Source organism: Anarrhichthys ocellatus, unplaced genomic scaffold (genome assembly GCF_004355925.1).
Source record: "Anarrhichthys ocellatus isolate YVR2014 unplaced genomic scaffold, GSC_Weel_1.0 scaffold10, whole genome shotgun sequence".
In the NCBI taxonomy this organism is placed as follows: domain Eukaryota; kingdom Metazoa; phylum Chordata; class Actinopteri; order Perciformes; family Anarhichadidae; genus Anarrhichthys; species Anarrhichthys ocellatus.
Window position 1 is genome coordinate 10305220 of NW_022280040.1, and position 21110 is coordinate 10326329.

Consider the following 21110-nt stretch of genomic DNA (forward strand, 5'->3'; position numbering starts at 1 on the left):
AGCTGCTATTTCTAATATTGTGTATGTTGAAGGGAATGACTTTCAAAACTAGCTCTACTTTGTAAAATAACTGATAAACTGCATATTTTAAGATCACCAGTTTTATTTATTTTTCCATTTAAAAAAGACTATTTTCTATAGATGTTTAAACTGATCTTATGTTCCTGCGCACACGAACCTTATTTTTAATGCAGCAAAATGACAATGTTGACCACAGTTGAGGGATGAACGAGGTCACGAGGTCCTCTCGTGTTGAGCACACCTCAGAAAGCATTTTCAGTTTTACAAAGCGAAGAGTAAAAAGGTCAAATGAGCTGCTCAGAGTCCGTCTAAGCAAATAAAAGCTGTCATTTTCATCAAGGTCAAATTAAACGTTGTCAATTAAACATTGATAACATCTTTTAGGAGTGCAGCTAATGATTCTTTTAAGTATCGATTAGTCTGCCGATCGTCTTTTTGATTGGTCGATCAATCATTTTGTCTGTAAAATAAGGAAAATGTCCAATAAAGTGTCCCTGAGTTAGAGGTTTTGTCTGCGCTTCAGTTCACAAGCCAAATATATTCAGTTTGCTGTCGTACAGGGCGAAGAAAAGCAGCAAGTTCTCACATCTTGAGAGCTGAAACAAGAGGATTTATGGCTTTTTGGCTTAAAAGATGACTCAAACAATCTATTGAATACTAAAATATTTGCTGATTAAATTTTATCTCAACTGAAAATGCCTTTGTACATACTGAAATAAAGCAAATGAAGATTATTTTGAGTCTACAGAGCCTCTGATTTTTGCCGGTATAAATACACTTGACTAGGCGATGAAATAACCAGATGGGCTTTCTTTTTTTCGTTGTAAATAAACTCCCACCATAAATCAGTGCATTTCTCTTCAGGCCTGATCAAGACGGCCCTGCCCGGCATGGACAGAGAAGTCAAGGAGAACTACCAGGTTGTGATCCAGGCTAAAGACATGGCCGGACAGATGGGCGGGCTCTCCGGCACCACCACGGTCAGCATCACCCTCTCCGACGTCAACGACAACCCGCCCCGCTTCACCAAGAGTGAGTACAGCCTTCTAGAACCCCCCCCCCACGCACACACCGAGTGACCGATACTCAGCCCATGAAAACCACTTGTCAGTGTGAGCCGGTGCCAGGCAGGCAGCCCCCATCTGGTGTCAGTTTCAAAATGAATTTGGATTATTGCAGGGAGCTCTGGGTTTTGTGCGACTAAGGCGGGCCTCTTAAAGGCAGCGAATAATTAAATATAGAGCCATATGACAGAGCGAAGGGTCCTGCAAAGTGCATCAGATCAGCCCCGTAATCCCTATTAAATGAAGAGAGTACATTCACTGGTTTTTATCTGCTCTACTCTCCCTCTCCCTTTGTCTATCCCACACTATTGAGTCTTTCTTCTGCTGCCTTTTACTCCATAAAACCCAAGTTCTCAATTTAGTGCTCCAACTGTCCTTGGTGCATTTTTCCTTTCTTTTTGTTACCCTCTCGCTCATCAATCATCAATCCTCCCCTTCTATACTCACTTTCAGTATAACACAATGTCTCCCTTACTTCTCCCCCCCCCTCCTCCTCCTCTTCCTCTGTCGCGCATCTGGCAAATGGCAGCCGGATCAGATTGACAGATTACTGGTGTCGTCGCGTTTCCCCCTTCGGTAACGGCAAGCGGCGACTGTACAGTGAGCGAGGCGAACACGCAACCGCAGAGCTCCCCGCCGTCCCCCCATTTATCACTCCCTCCTCCCCCTAGCTTGGGGGGGGGGGGGGGAGAAAGGGGGTGCAGATGCTGTCATCTCAGCCCCTCCACCAATGAATGAACAGTGCGAGGAGAGGAGACGGGGATGGAGGAGGGTGACAGGAGGGGAAGATAGAGGAAGAAAGAAGAGTGATGCAGGCGACAGAAAGACAGCCTGTGATGGAGGGAGTGTGTGGGGGGCAGACAGAGGGGAAGCTTGAAAGAAGGAGAAAGAGGAAGAGATATTGTAATGGGACACCCAGAGGAGGTAGAGTGTCAGGAAGCGATATCATTGTTGTCTGCCGGAGTGATGCCTCTTCTTTTCCACCCATTGCTAAATACCTGTTAGCCCAGGGAAACCTTCTCGTACTGTGTGTGTGTGTGTGTGTGTGTGTGTGTGTGTGTGTGTTTGTGTCAGCGTCACTGAGACCTGCCGACTCAGGCGTTGCCAAAACACTGTCAGCATGTTTTATTAGTGTGTCAGTGCTGTTTGTCTCTGCAGGCTGTGTGTATATCGCGCCCGCTCCCTCCCGCGGTCCAGCTATTTATTTAAGCATACGAGATGCCGCCGCGGCCGACAGGCAGCCATCAATTTACCCGCCTCAAACCAGGAAATCATCTTACACAATAAAAAAATAAAAAAAGACGAAGAAGAAGAAGAAGCAATTAATTTACGTTGAGCAAAATTGGCCCGAATTTATGTTACATCCTAAACTCCTGAGTAGTGAGTCAATAACGCTTGTAGCAACTTAACGTGAAAGGCCAAATGTCTGTTTTGGAAATGAAATATGTTTCAGCGCATATGAAATGTCTGCTCCGCAGCTGATCTACAAACGTTGCAGCACTAAATCTCCCACACGGTTTCTCCTTTTCACACACACTCCCCCTTCCCGGTCTGGCTCGCATGGTGCTGCTTTCTGATTGGCTCTGACTCACCCTCTCCCTGACTTGCTCCCTTGTATTCTTGCTCTCTGACTCACCCGCTTACACTTTCTTTTTTTTTATCCACTAACAGGGTCATAAAATATATGCAGGTTATGATGCACGACCGGTATCAGGGGTGGCGGTGTATTCTCTTTGTCGTTGTGAGTTAATCTCGGGTTTATTTAAGGCCTTTGATGCTTTTCGATTTTACATTTTATTGTGATAAAAGGAATCTTGAAGGAATCACATCTTTGTGTGGAAAACAGGGGCGTGACCTGACTCAATCTCTGACTCACTTACACTCCAAACTTCTCAAAAATTTTTCTTTTTCTTGTTCATCTTTTCATGCAAACGCCAAAATAACGAAGACAATATTCTTTCTCTCCAGCCCTCTACGAGTTCAGAGTGCCCGAGTCCATCGAGCTCGGGTCTGCCGTGGGAGTGATCCGGGCCATGGACGCCGACATCGGCGAGAACTCGGAGATGGACTACAGGATCATCGGGAGCGACGGCCCCGGCATGTTTGATGTCACCACCAACAGGAGCACGCAGGAGGGCGTCATCCTGCTGAGGAAGGTCAGCGACTCTCTGATTGTGGCCTGTGAGGGTTTTTTAGAGTGAGGGGTTAGTTTCCACTGGGGAACCGGGGGACACGTCCTCCTCTCTTTTCAAAATCCCATTTGATTTACTCACTAAAATGACTAAACAGTGTCATCTTACTGCTGCTAAAATCCAGATGAGAGAAGCTCTGAATGGATAAAAAGCATTGATATTGCGATCACCTTTTAGCCCTGAGTTTCATCCATCAGGCTGCCCCTAACCTCTGATTGGTCGAGTTTATTTGGGACTGCTAGCAGCTACGGTGCTAGCAGAGCTAGCCTGCGAGGACAAGTTTAGATTACAGAACACACACAGAGGGAGAGCTGTTTGCTGCTATATTAATGCTCTGGATATCGTACAGAGAACCTTAAAGGTTTTCGTCGTGGTTGATTCGGCGACACCGGTGGTTACTGGTGGAAACAAGTGCAGTGTAATACAACAGCAAACACTCCTTGAACAGCTACTTTGTCTGAAATACAATGGAAGAGCAACTTGCATGTCAGTGTACAGCTCACAAAAGAGATCAGTCAATAATCGACCTTCTTCCATCAGGCTGTGGGCAACCGCAGTCTGATTTCACGCTGCACATGTGGCGCGAGACGTTTTCCACTCGACAGCAGGACGTAGCAGAGTCGGTTGCGTTGCTGTAGAGTTGGAGGTTTGCAGCCTATCGCCTGCAGCTTTTCATCTAACAGCTCACCACGGATGCTCCTCCTGTATTCTGCAATGTTTAAAAAACGGATTCGCTGTAAATCCCAAAATGACCATGTCTTGTTTTGTAGACATATTTTCGATAAACGATCACAGCAGGTGCTAAACGTGGTGACGGCCTCACAATAATATGTTTTTGCCAGTTGAAAACCTTTGTGCAGAGCAGCAAGACACCAGTAAATCCCTTCAAGTGTATGAAGGCAATTTAAGTACTGGTGGACTCCGCCACCATCAGTGAAACTGTAAGACTGTAAATAGTATCAGAAATGGGGTTTGACAGCATGCTTTAATTTAACATTTACCATTTTAAAAAGAGTTGAAGCAATACTACGATGTCATCGTAATATTATTATAAAGTATTTGCTCGAATGATACAACTAAATGCAGGAAATAGCATTCACATTGTTTCACTTTTGTTTGTGGCGTTGTTCTTATCTTAACCCTCGACTTCATCCCACCTAGCCAGACCTGCCTGTAGCTCGTGCGCATCACACTCCTCATCTGGCCAACGAAGGGGAAACGACACAATGAACTGCACTCAGTAACGAAGCAAAGTGAGAGGAACTTTATGATTTCCATACGCTCTGACAGCCAGCGGATGGACAGCGGACTTATTCGATTCCAACTTACACTTGCCTCCACTCCCAGTACACGTGTTTTGAGTGAGGTTCATTTTTCCTCTCGGCTGAGACCAAAGCAAAAACATTGACGCTCGGTATGGATCGCAGCATTCAGCGGTGGGCTGCGGTGTGTTTCTGATGTGTTCAACAGAACCTGGCAGTTGCCTTGTCAAGCGCGCTCTCTGCCGTCTCCGATTGATCGCCTCCATCATGCCATCATTAAGTGCAAGATGGCATAATTGCCTTTTGTAGCCGCGGCTGTAGTGGATGTGGTGTGAGGACTGAGCATGCCCTTATTATGGACCTACTAATTAAATGGGTTTGTCAAGTGGGAGTGTGTGCCATCTCCGCTTTTAACCGGTCCTTCGAAGCAACATATTCCTCCCATTGACGTGGGGTCCGACACCCCGCCTGCCTTAACGCGGGACGGCGAGAAATGACCGACTCATGATGTTATTCATGGATTCCGAAAAACGACTCGTTCCATCTGGATTTTTCACGCTTTCATTTCATTTCATTTCCCAACGATGGCGGACCCGGCGTTCTTTCATGTGTACAGTAGGAAGCCTAACTGTGATCCAGCTGTTCCTGCTCAGCGCTGGGTGCACAGTCATTAAAATGCACCGCTCCCTAATTATTCCTGTCGATGAGGGGATACCTTCAGTGGCTACAACTTCAAAAAAAAAAAAAAAAAGCTTATAAAAGAAACATAAAAGCTAAACACACCGCCAACCTGCACTGAAATGCACAAGGACTGAAAACATTAGCAGCCATGCAGGAATTAGGCTACTAATCATTGTGTGCAGTCCATCAATTATAGAAGTGTAACAGCAGTGTGCAGAAGATGTGGGATTATAGGGGATCACACATGAAAAAATAACAAAGCTGCTTGAAAGTCTGTACACCAACAGAAAACAGTCTAGAATAAATATACATTATATTACTAAACATACATATATTTACTGGCAAAAACGACCACAAAACGTTTCTACGTGATTTCACACAATGCTTTGTCATCATCATCATCTATATTTTAGGTGCAGATGTGGTGGTGCTGAACAGATGTGTCCTTCAACGTAATACCAGTCATGATACTTTGTTTTGTACAATTCAGTTCTTTTCAATCTTTTGCCCTTATTAATAGATTCCAATGTAGAAATGCTCACAACCTTGATACTCCCTGAAAAATGACAGTGGGAGATGTTTTTTTGTTTTGTACTTTCCATCATGCATTCAAATGAAACGGCACACCAAAGTCTCACCATCCACCGACACTCGATATTTTCTCTTATTCACTAATCCAAAACGCTGATCTCTTCAATCAAAACAACAACGGAAAATGAACAGATGTCAGCCGGCAGACAGCAAGACACAACTTTGATTGTTTCACAGAGTTTGGCAGGGATCAGGAAATCAGGTTGAAAAGCACAAACAAGAAGTTGGCATGTCTTTGTTTTCTGCTTGAAGAAACAGAAACAAAGTGCAAAAGAAAATCTTACATTTAATGCTTGATAACTGCAATAATAAGACTCAATAAAAGACAGTACAACAATTACCTAACATACAATATTTGTCTCATTTATATACGCTGAGAGTCCCTCGCTAAAGATACTTCCATGCCATTTTTGTACAGTAACCCAACAGTGTTGTTGCCAAAATGCCACATCAGTCACATTATTCTGGATGTGTAGTTAATGAAAGGCCTTTACATGTCCAAAAGGGCACAGGTCTGATCCATGCAGCAGCCCATGTGTATCCATCAACGGTCTTGTTAGTGTCCTTGAAAGAGACACTGAGCCCCTTCACACGCGCTCATTAGACGATGCTCGGGAAGCGATTGCCAGTTTAATGAATAAAATCCCAATCTGACCTGAAATTAAATGCGGCAGGATGCTCTGAATGGATGCGAGTTTACACAAAATCAACAGCTGAACGTGTTGCTGCATACAAATGAGAGTTTTCAAAGTAAACGTTAAGGGGCAAACAAAAAGTCACTGTAGAAACTTCTTTTTATTTCAAGAAAACAAAAACACAATAGCATGCAACGTCACAGTTCAAGGGGGAACGTCTGTCAGCACACATTAAGTAAACAATACAAAAGGTTTGATGTTGTCAGGGACTTATTTTCCCGGGGTTCAGTGTTCAACACTGTGCTATTTTCCCTTTGACGAGTTATAGCATGTCATCTTCAGCGAGTAGAGCTGTGAAACCTATTTTTCAGGTTCAGGTTAGAGCTGGAACTCATTCTCATTCTCAGATTGTCAAAAACACAACATTTGTACCCAATCGACAATCTTTACCTAAACCTAATGTGTTGCTGAAACCCAAGGGGTCCTGATCAAGTGTCCTTATGTGACGAGTTTGGAACAGCAATGGGTTGGGGCAACATAGGACCTTCGGAACATAGGACCCTGGGAGAGCACATGTAGAACTGGGAACATGTTAATGACCCTGTTAAAGTTGCTCCTGTCACATTTTATGCTCTGTGGCCTCATTTTTCACTCCAATATTAAAGTCCTGCACTTCTCAGGAAACGGCACAATCGTGGCTAGAAGCAGAGCGAATTCAAAAATGTCTTTCGTGTAGTATAACACGGTTACCATGACACAAATTATATGATATGAACTATGATAATTTATTTCACAAAAACATTGTATACATTGAACTATTTACATTTGTACAACCTCCACTGACAGCCTCTCGTGTCCTCTCCTCAATGCTCTGTGTTCAGCAGCCTTTCACTGGATTTTTGTCACATGACTGTTGGTCACAGGCAAATCAATCATGGCTTCCTAGTTGCGCTGAGGAGCTTAGAATGTAATGTTTTTTACAGGATCTGGTTCAAGCAAAAGGTTCATTTGATGCAGGATTTTAAATGAGACATGCAGAATAAAATGTTTTCGATGAAATATCACAATTTTAAGCTTCGTTTTGGTTACCTTCTCTGACAGAAGCATTCGTCGCACATGAGGTGTTCAAGGACTGTCAGAAATATGACAAATTTGATGGTGTAGTTTTGGCCATTGTGTAAAGAAAACATGCTTTTCAATGTCGCCGGCGGGTGTTAGGGAAGCCATACATACTGTACTCACTATACTTACAGTGCTTTCTGTTTTTTGCAGCCTCTGGACTTTGAGAGGAAGCGTCAGTACAGCCTCCGTATTCAGGTGGAGAATTCCCACTTCAACCCCCGCTTCTCCTCCGTGGGCCCCTTCAGGGACGAGGCCACCATCAAGATCATTGTGGAGGACGTGGACGAGCCGCCGGTGTTCGAGCACGCCAGCTACGTCATGGAGATCAAAGAGGACGCAGCCAGGAACACCGCCATCGGCTCCGTCAGCGCGTCCGACCCGGACGACAAGAACAGCCTTGTCAGGTACTGAACCACGTCACATCTTAAGGGACCATATCAGGGTTTTGGCATGTCAAACACCATGGCCTATCCCACAGTAAGAAGGTCGGGCCATGGGATGTGGCCAGAAGCTTAAGGAGAAGCTACTAAGCGAATCACAGATATTATATTAGTGGCAATACTGACACATTTTTAAACTGGAGGAATTTTTAGTCTAGAGGACGCCATTTAATGCATTCAATGGCCGTGGCAGGTGATTGGATGAACCATTTGTCAGTCAAACTGTTGCCGAAGCCTGTCGGGAGAAGAGTGAAGAACTTTTTCCATTGAGAAAAGCCATCAGTGCAGTTCTTTGCTCCTCTTTCAATGAAGGAATACCTTCCAGTTCTGCTTTAACTGATCTACGCTAACCTCTTTCAGAGTTTTGAACAAACGGTCGCCTCTCCGTGTCGTCACGTAGCTGCTAGTTGCTGCTAGTAGCTGCTAGTAGCTGCTAGTTGCTGCTAGTAGCTGCTAGTAGCTGCTAGTTGCTGCTAGTAGCTGCTAGTTGCTGCTAGTTGCTGCTAGTAGCTGCTAGTTGCTGCTAGTTGCTGCTAGTAGCTGCTAGTTGCTGCTAGTTGCTGCTAGTAGCTGCTAGTAGCTGCTAGTTGCTGCTAGTAGCTGCTAGTAGCTGCTAGTTGCTGCTAGTAGCTGCTAGTAGCTGCTAGTTGCTGCCAGTAGCTGCTAGTAGCTGCTAGTTGCTGCTAGTAGCTGCTAGTAGCTGCTAGCTGCTGCGTCCTCATGGGACGAGGATTTGCTTGCCTGACACAAACGCATTACTTGAAGGCTGGCAAGAAGGATTTTTTCCGTGACACAGTGATTCTTACGTGATTTCATGATAACCAAAGTGGATGTTTGTTTGTACTTAGATTTTCTTCGCAATAAACAGTATTAAAATACATTATGTGCCCTTAGTAGAGAGAGACAAAGTTCACTGACAAGACTTCGTTCACGCACGTACAAAACTATGCAAGTATTCTATTATATGGGAGTAATGGCAGCGGGGTATGAGGCAGCACCTTCCACTCCGTCTCAAAGACTTTTTCATTTTTATGATGCACTAAGGGAGTTGGCTCTCAAGGTTGAAGTTCCACCACTTTATTGCAGGTGTCAAATATGATATCATTCTCTTTTATCGCCCATCATCAAGGAGGTAGCTACCCCGTGGCATTTAAAGCCACGCAGAGGAGGAGGAGGATGGCCAGGAAGCCCGGGGGCTGCCTGGCATGAGGAAGTCACTGAGACGGTTATCTTTAATAGCTTGCCACAGCACACGCAGACAGCAGCAGTTAGAGGCAGGGATCTAAACACTTATATCCCTCAGTATGCAAGGATCTATGATACATATGATAGATATATGATCTACAGCTGATGATACTATTTCTTATTTGATGTTAACTAGTCAGTTGGTGTCATCCCAAGCCGGTACGATGGAAACATATTACGGATGTTCAAGCCCCTAAAACATGAACACTATTCAAGGTTATAAACTTGAATACAGGAATGTTGTTTTTTTAATAGTATGCACAAGTGGGAAAAATAACCCAGAGTTTTGAAAAGCTGCTAACTCTTTTAGTAGCCCCCCCAGTTATGAATGAAGCATTTTAGTGCTGCAATATTCAAAATGCCGTTTCCCGTCTTCAGCTTACCAAGGACGGACTTTTGGAAAAATAAAAAATTGTAAAGTTTTGATTTGTTTGGCTTGAAAATGGCGCAATGTAGCGATTGAATATTTATTGAAAGTGTGTTCTGTATCGGGCTTTGGGTTGTGCTGACACGCACCGTGTTCATACACAAAGGTGAGTGAGGTTTTGGTCATTTGAAAAAGATTTGTGTTAAAAAATGGACTGAAAGTTGCTTTTCATCACAATGTAGTCGTATTACACCTTACCATCTGCAAGTCTTTCATCCAGATATAGCCAAAGGTCAAGCTGGACATCTTTTGACCTTTTGCTGGGTTCATACTGACTCTTGTAATGAAGAATATCTCTTGATAATACCCGCCGCTCGTGCAGCTTCTGTAGGCAGGGAAGAGGATATACGTCCCAACCCGCTGATCACTAACATTTCTGTAACCCTCCGTGTCCTTCCGCCTGGCCTCCCATCCAGCCAGCTGCCTGCCTGCTGAGGGCAGCACTTTGGGTGCCCGGTCAGGACGCGGCGCGCTGTTATCTCTCCGTCATTAATCAGGGGAAGGGTTCGGCCCAGCCAGCTGAATTATTGGGAATATTAGAAAAGCAATTAGTAAAGCCGACGGCCGACGCAGATTTAACGAGGTTAGAGTTACTGTCGGGCCGTCGAGGTGGTGAGAGCGGAGGAGAGGAGAGGCAGGCGGAGACGAGGAGGGAGTGTTTAGATAAAGACACTAAAATAGTAGGATCAGCAGGGGGGGGGGGGTCTGCAGAGAGCGGGAGAGCGGTGCGGCGGTGCATTAACAGCCGGGGTTCATAGTCTCCCCCTGGGGGTCTCCTCCCTCTTACGCCGGCCCCTCCTGATGCCTGCTACTCCATTAATCACACTGATGTATCACTGTAGTCTGGGAAGCAGAGGAAAACAACACGACTGGATAACCTGTTGACTCGTGTGTGTTTGTGTGACTGCAAACACTTACATACATCTATCAGCACCACAGGACAGGACTATTCAAGGCTGGTAGCCCCGCGGAAGCCAGTATACCATATATGTTCATGTATGGCCTTTTACTGAGCTCTTGTCGTATCTACTCGTGCAGATAGTTCCATGTGGGTTCAAGACATTGGTACTTATGCATTTGAAGTCAGTGTGAGATCAAAGTCTAGAACCCGTACCGTTTTTGGCGAAAGCTCTTTTAAAGTTTTGAACGCTCGTCTTGGTGTGAGCTGCAGAGGTTATTTTAAACTAGATTATTTTATAAGCATGCAAAATAAACCAAACAAAAAAAAGATTACGGATTATTTGAGCGCTGCATGTTCTTGTACTGACCCTGAATGATAATTCTTTGGTTGATGCAAATTGCTGTTTGCTTTTGTTTTTTTGTATTTTTAAGTCTGTGATTTGTGTTTTCATGTGCTACATTTGAGAAACTTTTACGCTGCCATCTCGTAAATCAGATGCTAAACCTCACCGGGATAATCCTGGTTAAATAAAGGTGAAATAGAGAATAACTTCCTACACCATGTATTTGTGTGGCAGCAGATGTATCAGATCTAAAGTCGTGCATGCAAACCTGAAACTATCTGCAACACAAAGGGTAATTGAGAAGATACGGTGTGTGTTTTGTGTGATTTGTGTAGCGTGACCCTTCAAACACTCGTCTAACAATGTTTGGAAGCGGTTTATTACCGCCTTTAGTTTGGCTCACTTGTGCAGGTGAAAACCAATTTCGTTCTCTTCAACAAAGTTGGCCTTTCTTCTGAGGGCAAACCGCTGCTTGGATTGATGCAAAAAAATTAATCTTTTTTTTCTTAATGCCTTCTTGTGTGGTATGAATAGCAAAGAAAGGAAATAATGGCAGAGTGCAGACGAGTCCATCATGCTTAGTCAGACTTGTTTGGAGTACCTCCCGCCCACTGACACCCCTCTAATGACACAAATGTCAATGGAAGCGAGACAGTAAATGTGACTATTTTCACTCCTATGAAACTCTGTAAACATGACTGTTCCTGAATCCCTCACCGAGGGAACACCACAGGCTTCCACACAGCCTGAGTGCTCGAGTTTAGATGCCAATCTCCGTGTGTGTGTGTGTGTGTGTGTGTGTGTGTGTGTGTGTGTGTGTGTGTGTGTGTGTGTGTTTTGAGCAGGTACTCTATTGATCGGCGCACGGACATGGACAGAATGTTCAACGTCCATGCAGGCAACGGGTCAGTGTTCATCCTCAGGGAGCTGGACAGAGAAGAGAACGCCTGGCACAACATCTCCGTCATCTCCACAGAGTTCAGTAAGTGCAGCATGATGGGAAGCGGTTCTCTTTCTGGTCACCAATTTCCTCCCACTGTGTTGGCCAAATTGGATTTTTGGAATACATTCTCGCCAGGTTTTGTAGAGTACTAGAAAAGTCACCCAGATCTGCCAGTTCACCCAGTATTGGCTGCTGGCTGGTGTTTTGTTTTCCCTCCCTGTGTAGGACTCAAATATCGTAAACCCCCCAAAAAAGACAAATCCTAATTGTAATAACTTCCTTCATGTGTACTTGTAATGTCCTGTAGTTTGGTGCAACAGCAAAGTCATGTTGTACTCACTGGTCTGCTGCTCTGACTTTTTCTCTTTCACTAATATGTTTTACTTGCCCTGACTTGGCATTACTATCAATTACACAGCACTTCCTGCAGACTCGCATTAAAAGCCAACATGGAAAGGGACGGTACTATGCCCTTTGAGCTGCTGGAAGGCTTTTAATGTGAAAGGTATACAGGAAGTATTGAGTGTCATTGTTATCTTAATGTCAGTGACTCCACACTTCTTGCACAGGAACATGTTTAACATTACGAGCCGTTTCCAGTCGCTGAAACGCTATAATCCCTCAACTCTACTTGCAGACTTTTAATGTGAAACATCGGCAGGAAATGATGAGTTTAACTGACAGTACCTCAACACAGATCAGAAGAAAAGCAAAATATAAACTGATAACTATAGTATTTGTCCTTTTTAATATGCTCAATATGTGTAAATAAATCTGGTGTGCAATAAGGAATATTATAAAAATAAGAATTAGAAAAGATAATAAACTCAATTTTAAAAATGTGTACATGTGTCAGCGTCAAGGAGAGCTTCACAATAAAAGTACACAAGTACATTGAGTTTTCCTCAACGCTTGAACGCAACTATGCAAAGCAAATATGCTGATATACTCAGGAGATATCTCTGTTTATTGAATATGCAATATTATGCTGAATTCTATCATCCAAGCTATTTGTTTACACAGCCCACCTCAATGATTTTCACTTACACACTTTTATAGCAATATTTGAATTCAGGCTTTAATGTGAGACCTTACAGTCCTGGTGGAGTTTTCATACTTGCATGAAAATACGTAATGTGGAGCACAAATAGAGACTAAACAAGTTGTATACACCTTAAATGTATTACTTTATGTCATCTACTTGATGCATATACTTTGTATAATGGTATAAATATCACAATTACCTCGTTGCCTAACAACGTTGGCATTGCTGTGTGCATGGAGACAGGCGACAGCCACACACACACATTTCATATGCGCTGTGGTTCAGTTTTATTCGGTAAAGAAATAATTCCCTGTTCCCACCTCTTGTGTTTCCCAGACAACCCGCGCCAGCTCAGCCGCGTTCCCGTCTACGTCAGGGTGCTGGACGTCAACGACAACGCTCCAACGTTTGCCACCAGTTACGAGACGTTTGTGTGCGAGAATGCTAAGGCTAATCAGGTCGGTATGACCGAGCACAAAGCGGTAGTCATGGTCTCATCTCCACTTCCTGCTCAGCATGTAATTAGCATTAGCAGACATCAGACAGCATGTGTGTTTGAAGCTTTCAGGAAGTTCTACAGTAGATGGGGAGGATAACTAATACATCTGGGGACTCTTCTTTTTAGCATAAAGCTCACGTACATCTAAATAAATAGTTTTCAGAACAGATTGTTTCTCCAAAAAGAGTGAAGAACACATCTGCAGGTCAAAAGGAAACGGCTGCTTTATAGACTGTTTATATCTGTAATACTCACAGATCACAATCGTGAGTCTTCTCAGTTGTGCTGCTGCCAATCCTTGTTGGAAACCCAAAACTGCTGCAACGCAATACACATCAACTTTGACAATCCGAGTCTTCAGTTTCAGTACTTGTAAATTGCATCACATATGTTGTGTTCACACACATATCAAATGTTCAAATGTTCAAATGAATCAAATGTTGCTGTGCTCATGGGAAGCGTGATGACCCGAGCTCTGACTTGTTCTAAGAATTATATGTTGAAACCACATTTAAAAAAGGCTACATGTGATGTTATCTCTTAGACATTGGACCTCAGCTGCAGTGGTGGAAGAAGCACTCCTTTCATTTACTGAAGTAGAAGCAGCAATACAACAGTGAATAAATACTATATGACAAGTTTAACATCAAAATATACTTAAAGCACCAAAAGTAAAAGTACACATGGTGCAGAGTGACATGCTTCAGGGAATCTTAACATGAAGCACAAGCCTCTAACACGCTTAGTATCTTTGTTAATTAGACGGACTACAGCTGGCGTTGGCCATAATGGCAACATGCTGTGAGAACGTAGAGATCCGGAGCAGGCCTGACGCACAGCCCGTTGTGTTTATTGTGTTGCTTACCCGACCGTCTCTTATTCCAGAGGATACAAACCGTGAGCGCCACAGATCCCGACACTCCGCTCGGAGGACAGCGATTCTTCTTCAGTCTCGCGCAGGAGGCTGCTGGGAAGGCCAACTTCTCCGTCCGTGACAACAAAGGTGATACACTCGCAGCTGATGCTTGTGGTTATTTCATTTACTTCAATCTTTTGTATAATGTTCCTATAAGGCACTTCTACCTTCTGTTGAACGTAACCACCTCGAGTGCACATGATTTGATTTTATAGGGTTTTTTCATCTCGCAGCACTAAAAGCACATTCACAAACCAAATTACATTTCTAGTAGAGTTTATTGAAATATTAATTCAGGTTATTGATTGCTGCATAGTAACCGGACATCCTGTTCTTTTCAGACAACACGGCCTGGATCCTAACACGGAGGAACAGCTACAACAGCCTGCAGAAGAGCATCTACCACGTGCCGGTGGTCATTTCCGACGGAGAGTACCCGATGCAAAGCAGCACCAACACGCTGACCATCAGAGTGTGCACCTGCGACCGCGAGGGCAACATGAAGCTGTGCAATGCCGAGGCACTCACAGCGAGGGCGGGACTCAGCACGGGGGCCCTGGTGGCCATTTTGCTTTGTGTCATCATTCTGCTCAGTGAGTACAGACTGCATGAGGAGCAACCAGCTGCGGACATTTGTTTTTCAATCTGAGCTTTATTTAGCCAGATCTTTCATCTTAAGGATGAAAAGGACAAGTGCACATTTTACACAAGACTCCTGCTCAGTCCGAACAAGACAGAAAGGTGGTCTCTGGTTCCTCATCACACATAGTTGATTTCAACCTCAATCATATCAGAATATTGAGAAACCGTCCACTCTAGGATAAAACAGAAATAGCACTTATGAGGTATTTATGTCTGTGAGTAAGGCTTAAATTCAATTACTGATGAATCAAAAAAAAAAGCACATTCAAATTTGCTCCAATAGTCATCTTTTCACTGACCATTAGGATGCAAGCCATGCAGTAAGGCTTCTGCATCTTGATGAACATAGAAATACTGAATGATATGATGTTGACTTAGTCCGACAGAGGCTAGGTCAGCTTCAAAAGGATCACTCGAATACACGGTGCTAATACTATAAACCCTGGCTTCCTGTTGTATCACTGTTTCAGAGACTTTTTCTTCGACATGCTATACTATGACTTTATACGATGACTTTAAAAAAATGTGGCACTTGACTTTTGTTGTTACATTTTTCTACATACTATAACGTGACTTCTTTTAGACATTTTTCAACTATGACCCTTTTCAAGCAGTGAGAGAGTCGGTGCATTTGTGCTAAATGTGTTTGAGCTTCACTCTTGTTCTGGAATTCAATTGGTGCCAAATTGTATACCAAAATTGAATTGTGCCATAGCTCAAGTGTTGTAATGCTACATAAAGCTGTGTTTCTGGCATACAATGTATTTTTTCTTAAACTGCATTCTTTTGTGATCTCAAGCAGCAGTGGCCCTGAGGACAGAAAATGCATAATGCATCCTTGTGGTAGCTGAGCTTGTTTCTACAAAGTCCGTGAACATCAGTGAACACTTGTGCAACATCAACAAATCCCCCTGGACGGTCACTGGCCTTCTGAAAAAGAAGAGGGAGCAAAGAAACATCAGCAAAAGTCACCAAAGTCTGTTACTTATTTTCTGTTTTTTTTGTTCTCCCTGTAGTGATCGTGGTGCTGTTTGCTGCCCTGCGGAGACAGAGGAAGAAGGAGCCTCTGATCATCTCCAAAGAGGATGTCAGAGACAACGTCGTCAGCTACAACGATGAAGGGGGTGGAGAGGAGGACACTCAGGCTTTTGATATCGGCACGCTGCGCAACCCAGAGGCCATTGAGGAGAGCAAGCAACGGAGGGACATCGTCCCTGAAACCTTCTACCCTGCGGTTCGACGGCCCGTGCTGCCCCCGATCCGGGACAATAACGGGGACGTGAGAGACTTCATCAACCAGAGGCTCCAGGACAACGACAACGACCCAACGGCGCCGCCTTACGACTCCCTGGCCACCTACGCCTACGAGGGAAACGGCTCCGTGGCGGAGTCCCTTAGCTCACTCGAGTCAGTGACCACCGATGGCGACCAGGACTACAACTACCTAAGCGAGTGGGGACCCCGATTTAAGAAACTGGCGGACATGTACGGGGGCGACGACAGCGACAGGGATTCCTAACGAGAGCCTGGCACACAGACGAGGAGAGGAAAAGTGAAATGAAACTCCTTAAAAACCTTTCGGGCAATTGTGGTGCACGTGTGGCGAGAAAAATGGCGAGAGGACCGAAAAACAAGCACCGCTTGTCCACGTGCTCTTTCACCGCCACCGCTCACTATTCAGTTGTCCCTCCGGTGACCAGACGTAGGCTTTGTGTGTCCAATCAGTGTTAGTTGCGTTTTTGCCAGGGTGCAGTGAAAAGAGACTTTGTGTCAAGACTGTTTTTGTGTATATGGGGTGTACATGAGGCCCAAATATATCTATACTGGTACTTTCTTTTTTCATTAGTTTTTTCCAAAGCTGCGTGTGGTGGACACGTTCAACAAGCAGCTTTGTGAACCAACAGATATGCCTATGTATTCTTCAGTGTTTCTGGGACAACATGCTGCATATTGTGAGTTCTATCTTTGCTTGTGTACGTACGGTAATATGATACAATACGCTGTACAGTGGTTTTGTTTTTCTAGGGATTTCTAATGTCCAAACGATCCCCTCTTTCAGCACGACTCGAGCCACAAGTGCCACAAAATGTTGGCATCGATGAAAAAGATTGGATGGAATCAAATTTGTGTTAGATGTGGTTTTAAAATATGGAATTGATGGCCGCAACAAACATTCACAAACACACCAGTTAGTCATGTTTTATAGGATCTGATTCTCATCTCCGTCCTGCTTCGAGCGTTCGCTGTGAGGTGAGCCAAATACCAAATACTTCCTTCTTCAGCCGAATGTCTTCAGAATCATTTCTTCTCTTTGCAGCCAACTCTCTGGCTGAAAAATGAAGTACAGGAAAAAAGTGATTTTCTAAAATACATTGATAAAGATGCACCAGGCTCAGTTAAGAGGAAAATACTGGTCTTGTTGGACTTTTCTCAGTAAATGATTCTCTCTGTACAGCATGCTGTAAGTCAAAGTCCCATTAACTCCCAGTGAGCTTGAAACTACGGCATAAAATTGGAGATGAAAGAGCTCGTGGACAGTTACCATTAAAATTCATCGTGCTATTTGATTTTCTTCTGTTCAGGTGATGAAGAGAAACATGAAAAGTAGCATCTGAATCAATGTCCCGAGCAGGAACAATGATTATGATTGGGAATTATACACGTTTAAACTTTTACTCTGTCCATATGTTCAGCTGTTATACTTCAGAGTCTATGGTGTCAATCAAATAAGTTGCCTTAAATCCTAAAGACAAATCTACAGCAAGAGAAAAGGCCAGATGTCTAAGATTTGTGTTGTTTGGGGGTCAGATTCTTCTAAATAACCATTTCAATGTACCACATTACCCACAGCATCCAGAAAAGAAAAGTATGATAAGTTTTTCTTACATGTGTCCTGAGAGGGGCTCTGCCCTGAATGTATAATAATGTAACATAGCAGTTGGTGGAAATGTGCCAAAACACCACCAGTATTTTCCTTTAAACGATCTGTGAACGCTGCTCCGTGCCCTCCAGTACCGGTGCTGCTGTATGTAGTGTTGAACATGAAGCCGGTGTTCACCGGACTGATTTCCTGGGGGACGAACAGCCTTTTTCCATAAAGGGGCTTATCAAGGGCCACCTGACCTTTGAGTGGTGTCCAATGAGGCTCTTACACCCAGAGGGGCGTCCTCGGCTCCGAGAGAAGGTCAACACATTGTCCTGCAGCCAGAACACACGACGCTTCATTTAAAAGAAAAGTAAAAACACAAGACAATATTATCAAATTACTTCAACTATGAAAACACAGTGTGAGAATAAAGTGGGCTGGTTGATAAGGCCGATTAGAAGAGCTTAAACAAGCTCTGCCCTCACTTAAGGAAAGGCCGACCTGTGAAGAGACTGACATTTGAAAGAGTAATAAACGCCACAGTGGCACAGGTTCTCTCTGTACATTGAATCGGGCTCGACATCGACGCGGCACACTAAACAATCCCAATTGATAACACGGCGGCTGGATAATCCTTCTGCTCGGCTACGGTGGCTTTGTTTATTAGCTCGCTCCTGGAGCAACCTCCCATTGTAAGTGGCCATTTCAGCCTGTTGCTGTGATAAGCGTTTAATGGGTTTAGAAACCCTTCACTCCCAAAAAAACTGCTTTCTCTGCCTCGAGGTACGACGTGAGCTCTCGAATGGAAATCGACGTGACAGCAGTACTCACCGAGAGCATTTCCTCCTCCAGTCTCCAGTCGTCACTATTTCTCTGTCTTCATACGAGGTGTCAGCATATCGCCATCACGGAGACGTGCTTATGTTGTCCTGTGGAGAGTGCATTTGCCTCCGAGCTCAGCTCAGAGAACAGAAGACGGTGCACATCGTAACGTACACTTCGGTTCAGTTTTTCTTCTTCTTATTGAGGCGACTGGACGGCGGCGCCGACGTCCTCTTCCTCCAGATACAGTAGCTCTGTGGTTGTTGATGTGTAGACGCGGTCGGCCTCGGGGCTCGCCTCTACTACGGTACATGATGTTGGTGACGATGTGGTTGAGCAGTGGCGTTTTGTCAACGTAGAAACAGTTTGAGAGGTTGTGGTAGTGTAAGGGGCCATCCATCAAGCTGCTTTGTAAAACGTGATATTTTGTACTGAATATTTATATGACACAATTAAATATCTTTAAAAATCAATCTTTGTGAGGTATTCTTCCAAGATAAAAACATTAAGTGGAGGTTTAATAATTTGACAGGTTTATATACTTCTGCTTGTGGAGGATAATTTAACTTTTATCTGACTGGTGATAGCAGCCACAGGCTGAAACGTACCGTCCTCACAGGTATTTATGGATTATCTGCAATAAATCATCAGCACAAAAGACTTGACGCGTCAGATAGAAATTCATATAACGGCCGCTGTTAAATAGCTGGATCCAGAGGCTACCGAGCTGAGGAAATTGTTAATTAGACAATCTATAATTAAGATCTGTCAGACAGCCAATCGGATTTGGAGAGAGGTTAAAAAAAACCCTAAAGAAATCACATTTTGATTATTAGAGGATGAGTGGCAGATGTGAGACAGATGGTGACATTGTGGTGATTGAATATAATTGACTCAACCCTTTTATTCTAGATTAGGCCTCTTAGAGCGCTGGAACAGATTACAACAAATGCAAAAAAACAAACGGATTTCCGACACTGAAAACTTTATTTACAGTCTTATATTTGAATGTTTATTCAGTTCATACTTTTAAAAACGTGTTTCTTATTTGTTTGGCGTGTGTCAGTAACGTGAGCTCCTGCTGTGGTTTTGGATTTAAAAGTCAACTCAATATTTTAAAGATTACAACAAACATGAACATAAGACAGCATAAGGCCAGTGCTACAGCACTAAACAGCATAAAACATGACGGCCTCTCGCTTCATTTCTGATTCTCTTTGCTTTCATGTTGACAATCGAGGATAAAAACAAAACAAATTCCGCCCTAAATCTCCGGGTTAAGAGTCAAAGTGACCCGACTAATGCTCACCTGTTCCCATCCAGAACTTTGGGAAGAGTCAACCATCATTGCTAAACTATCACAGCTCCACGACCGACTAGCGGCACCTGTGTTGTACCAACTCTCGCCACATTTTGCAGTCGGATCTCCTCGGTGCGGACGCGGCTCGTGATTGGCCGCCTCCAAGAAATAAAAAAAAAGGGCGCCGTCACTTCCTGCATTCCTCCGGCTCGTCGGTCTCCTTCTCCTGCCGCTCCCGCTCTCGTCTCATCTCCTTCAGCTCCTGTCTGTATTTCCGCTCGATGAAGCGCTTCTGATGAGCCATCTGTGGGAAGTTATCTGGTACAGGGAGAGGCAGAGCGGGGAAACAGAGAGAAGTCGACCAAGGAGAACAGATAAAGAGAGAGAGAGAGAGAGACAAAGAGGCAGGGGTGTGAAGAGACAAGGTCAGTCTCCAACTGGGCGAGGACAGCAATTTAGGGCTCAAACTGCACACACTATAGTTTTCACCGCAAGTGTCACGTCGTCACTCGGGTCAAATGAGCGAGAATGTCGCAGGCAGCATTGTGATTAAAATGCCCTCATGTTGTTATTTCATTAATAATGATGAAGTAACAAGGAATTAGACAGGCCTTGTTTGGTTTCAGCACAATGACTGTGAGATCTGATAACATAATTACAAGTGAACACTTCTAAATGAGATCTGCAGTAAGATGGTGCCGTGAGGAAAGAAAACAGAATCAGACGCGAGCTGCTGATGGGGTGTTAACACATATATACATATATACAAATATATATATATACACACACACATATACACATACAGTTGTGTGAAAAAGTGTTTGCCCCCTTCCTGATTTCTTATTTTTTTGCATGTTTGTCACACTTAAATGTTTCAGATCATCAAACAAATTTAAATATTAGACAAAGATAACACAAGTCAACACAAAATGCAGTTTTTAAATGAAGGTTTTTATTATTAAGGGGGAAAAAAATCCAAACCTACATGGCCCTGTGTGAAAAAGTGATTGCCCCCTAAACCTAATAACTGGTTGGGCCACCCTTAGCAGCAACAACTGCAATCAAGCGTTTGCGATAACTGGCAATGAGTCTTTTACAGCGCTGTCGAGGAATTTTGGCCCACTCATCTTTGCAGAATTGTTGTAATTCAGCC

General features: G+C 43.9%; 2 protein-coding genes across 2 annotated transcripts in view; one reads left to right on the forward strand and one right to left on the reverse strand.

Moving 5' to 3' along the window:
- The window catches only part of LOC116384975 (cadherin-6-like), a 53542-nt gene extending 34412 nt beyond the window's left edge, over positions 1-19130 (forward strand). The window contains exons 5-12 of the mRNA XM_031850105.1: positions 886-1053; positions 3054-3241; positions 7719-7972; positions 11770-11906; positions 13249-13370; positions 14297-14414; positions 14669-14920; positions 15986-19130. Coding sequence (XP_031705965.1) covers positions 886-1053; positions 3054-3241; positions 7719-7972; positions 11770-11906; positions 13249-13370; positions 14297-14414; positions 14669-14920; positions 15986-16488 — 1742 coding nt within the window. The 3' untranslated portion in view covers positions 16489-19130. The remainder of the gene's footprint in view (positions 1-885; positions 1054-3053; positions 3242-7718; positions 7973-11769; positions 11907-13248; positions 13371-14296; positions 14415-14668; positions 14921-15985) is intronic.
- Positions 19131-19625: 495 nt separating this feature from the next.
- The window catches only part of drosha (drosha ribonuclease III), a 74905-nt gene continuing 73420 nt past the window's right edge, over positions 19626-21110 (reverse strand). Inside the window, 1 exon segment of the mRNA XM_031850104.1 lies at positions 19626-20275. Coding sequence (XP_031705964.1) covers positions 20145-20275 — 131 coding nt within the window. The 3' untranslated portion in view covers positions 19626-20144.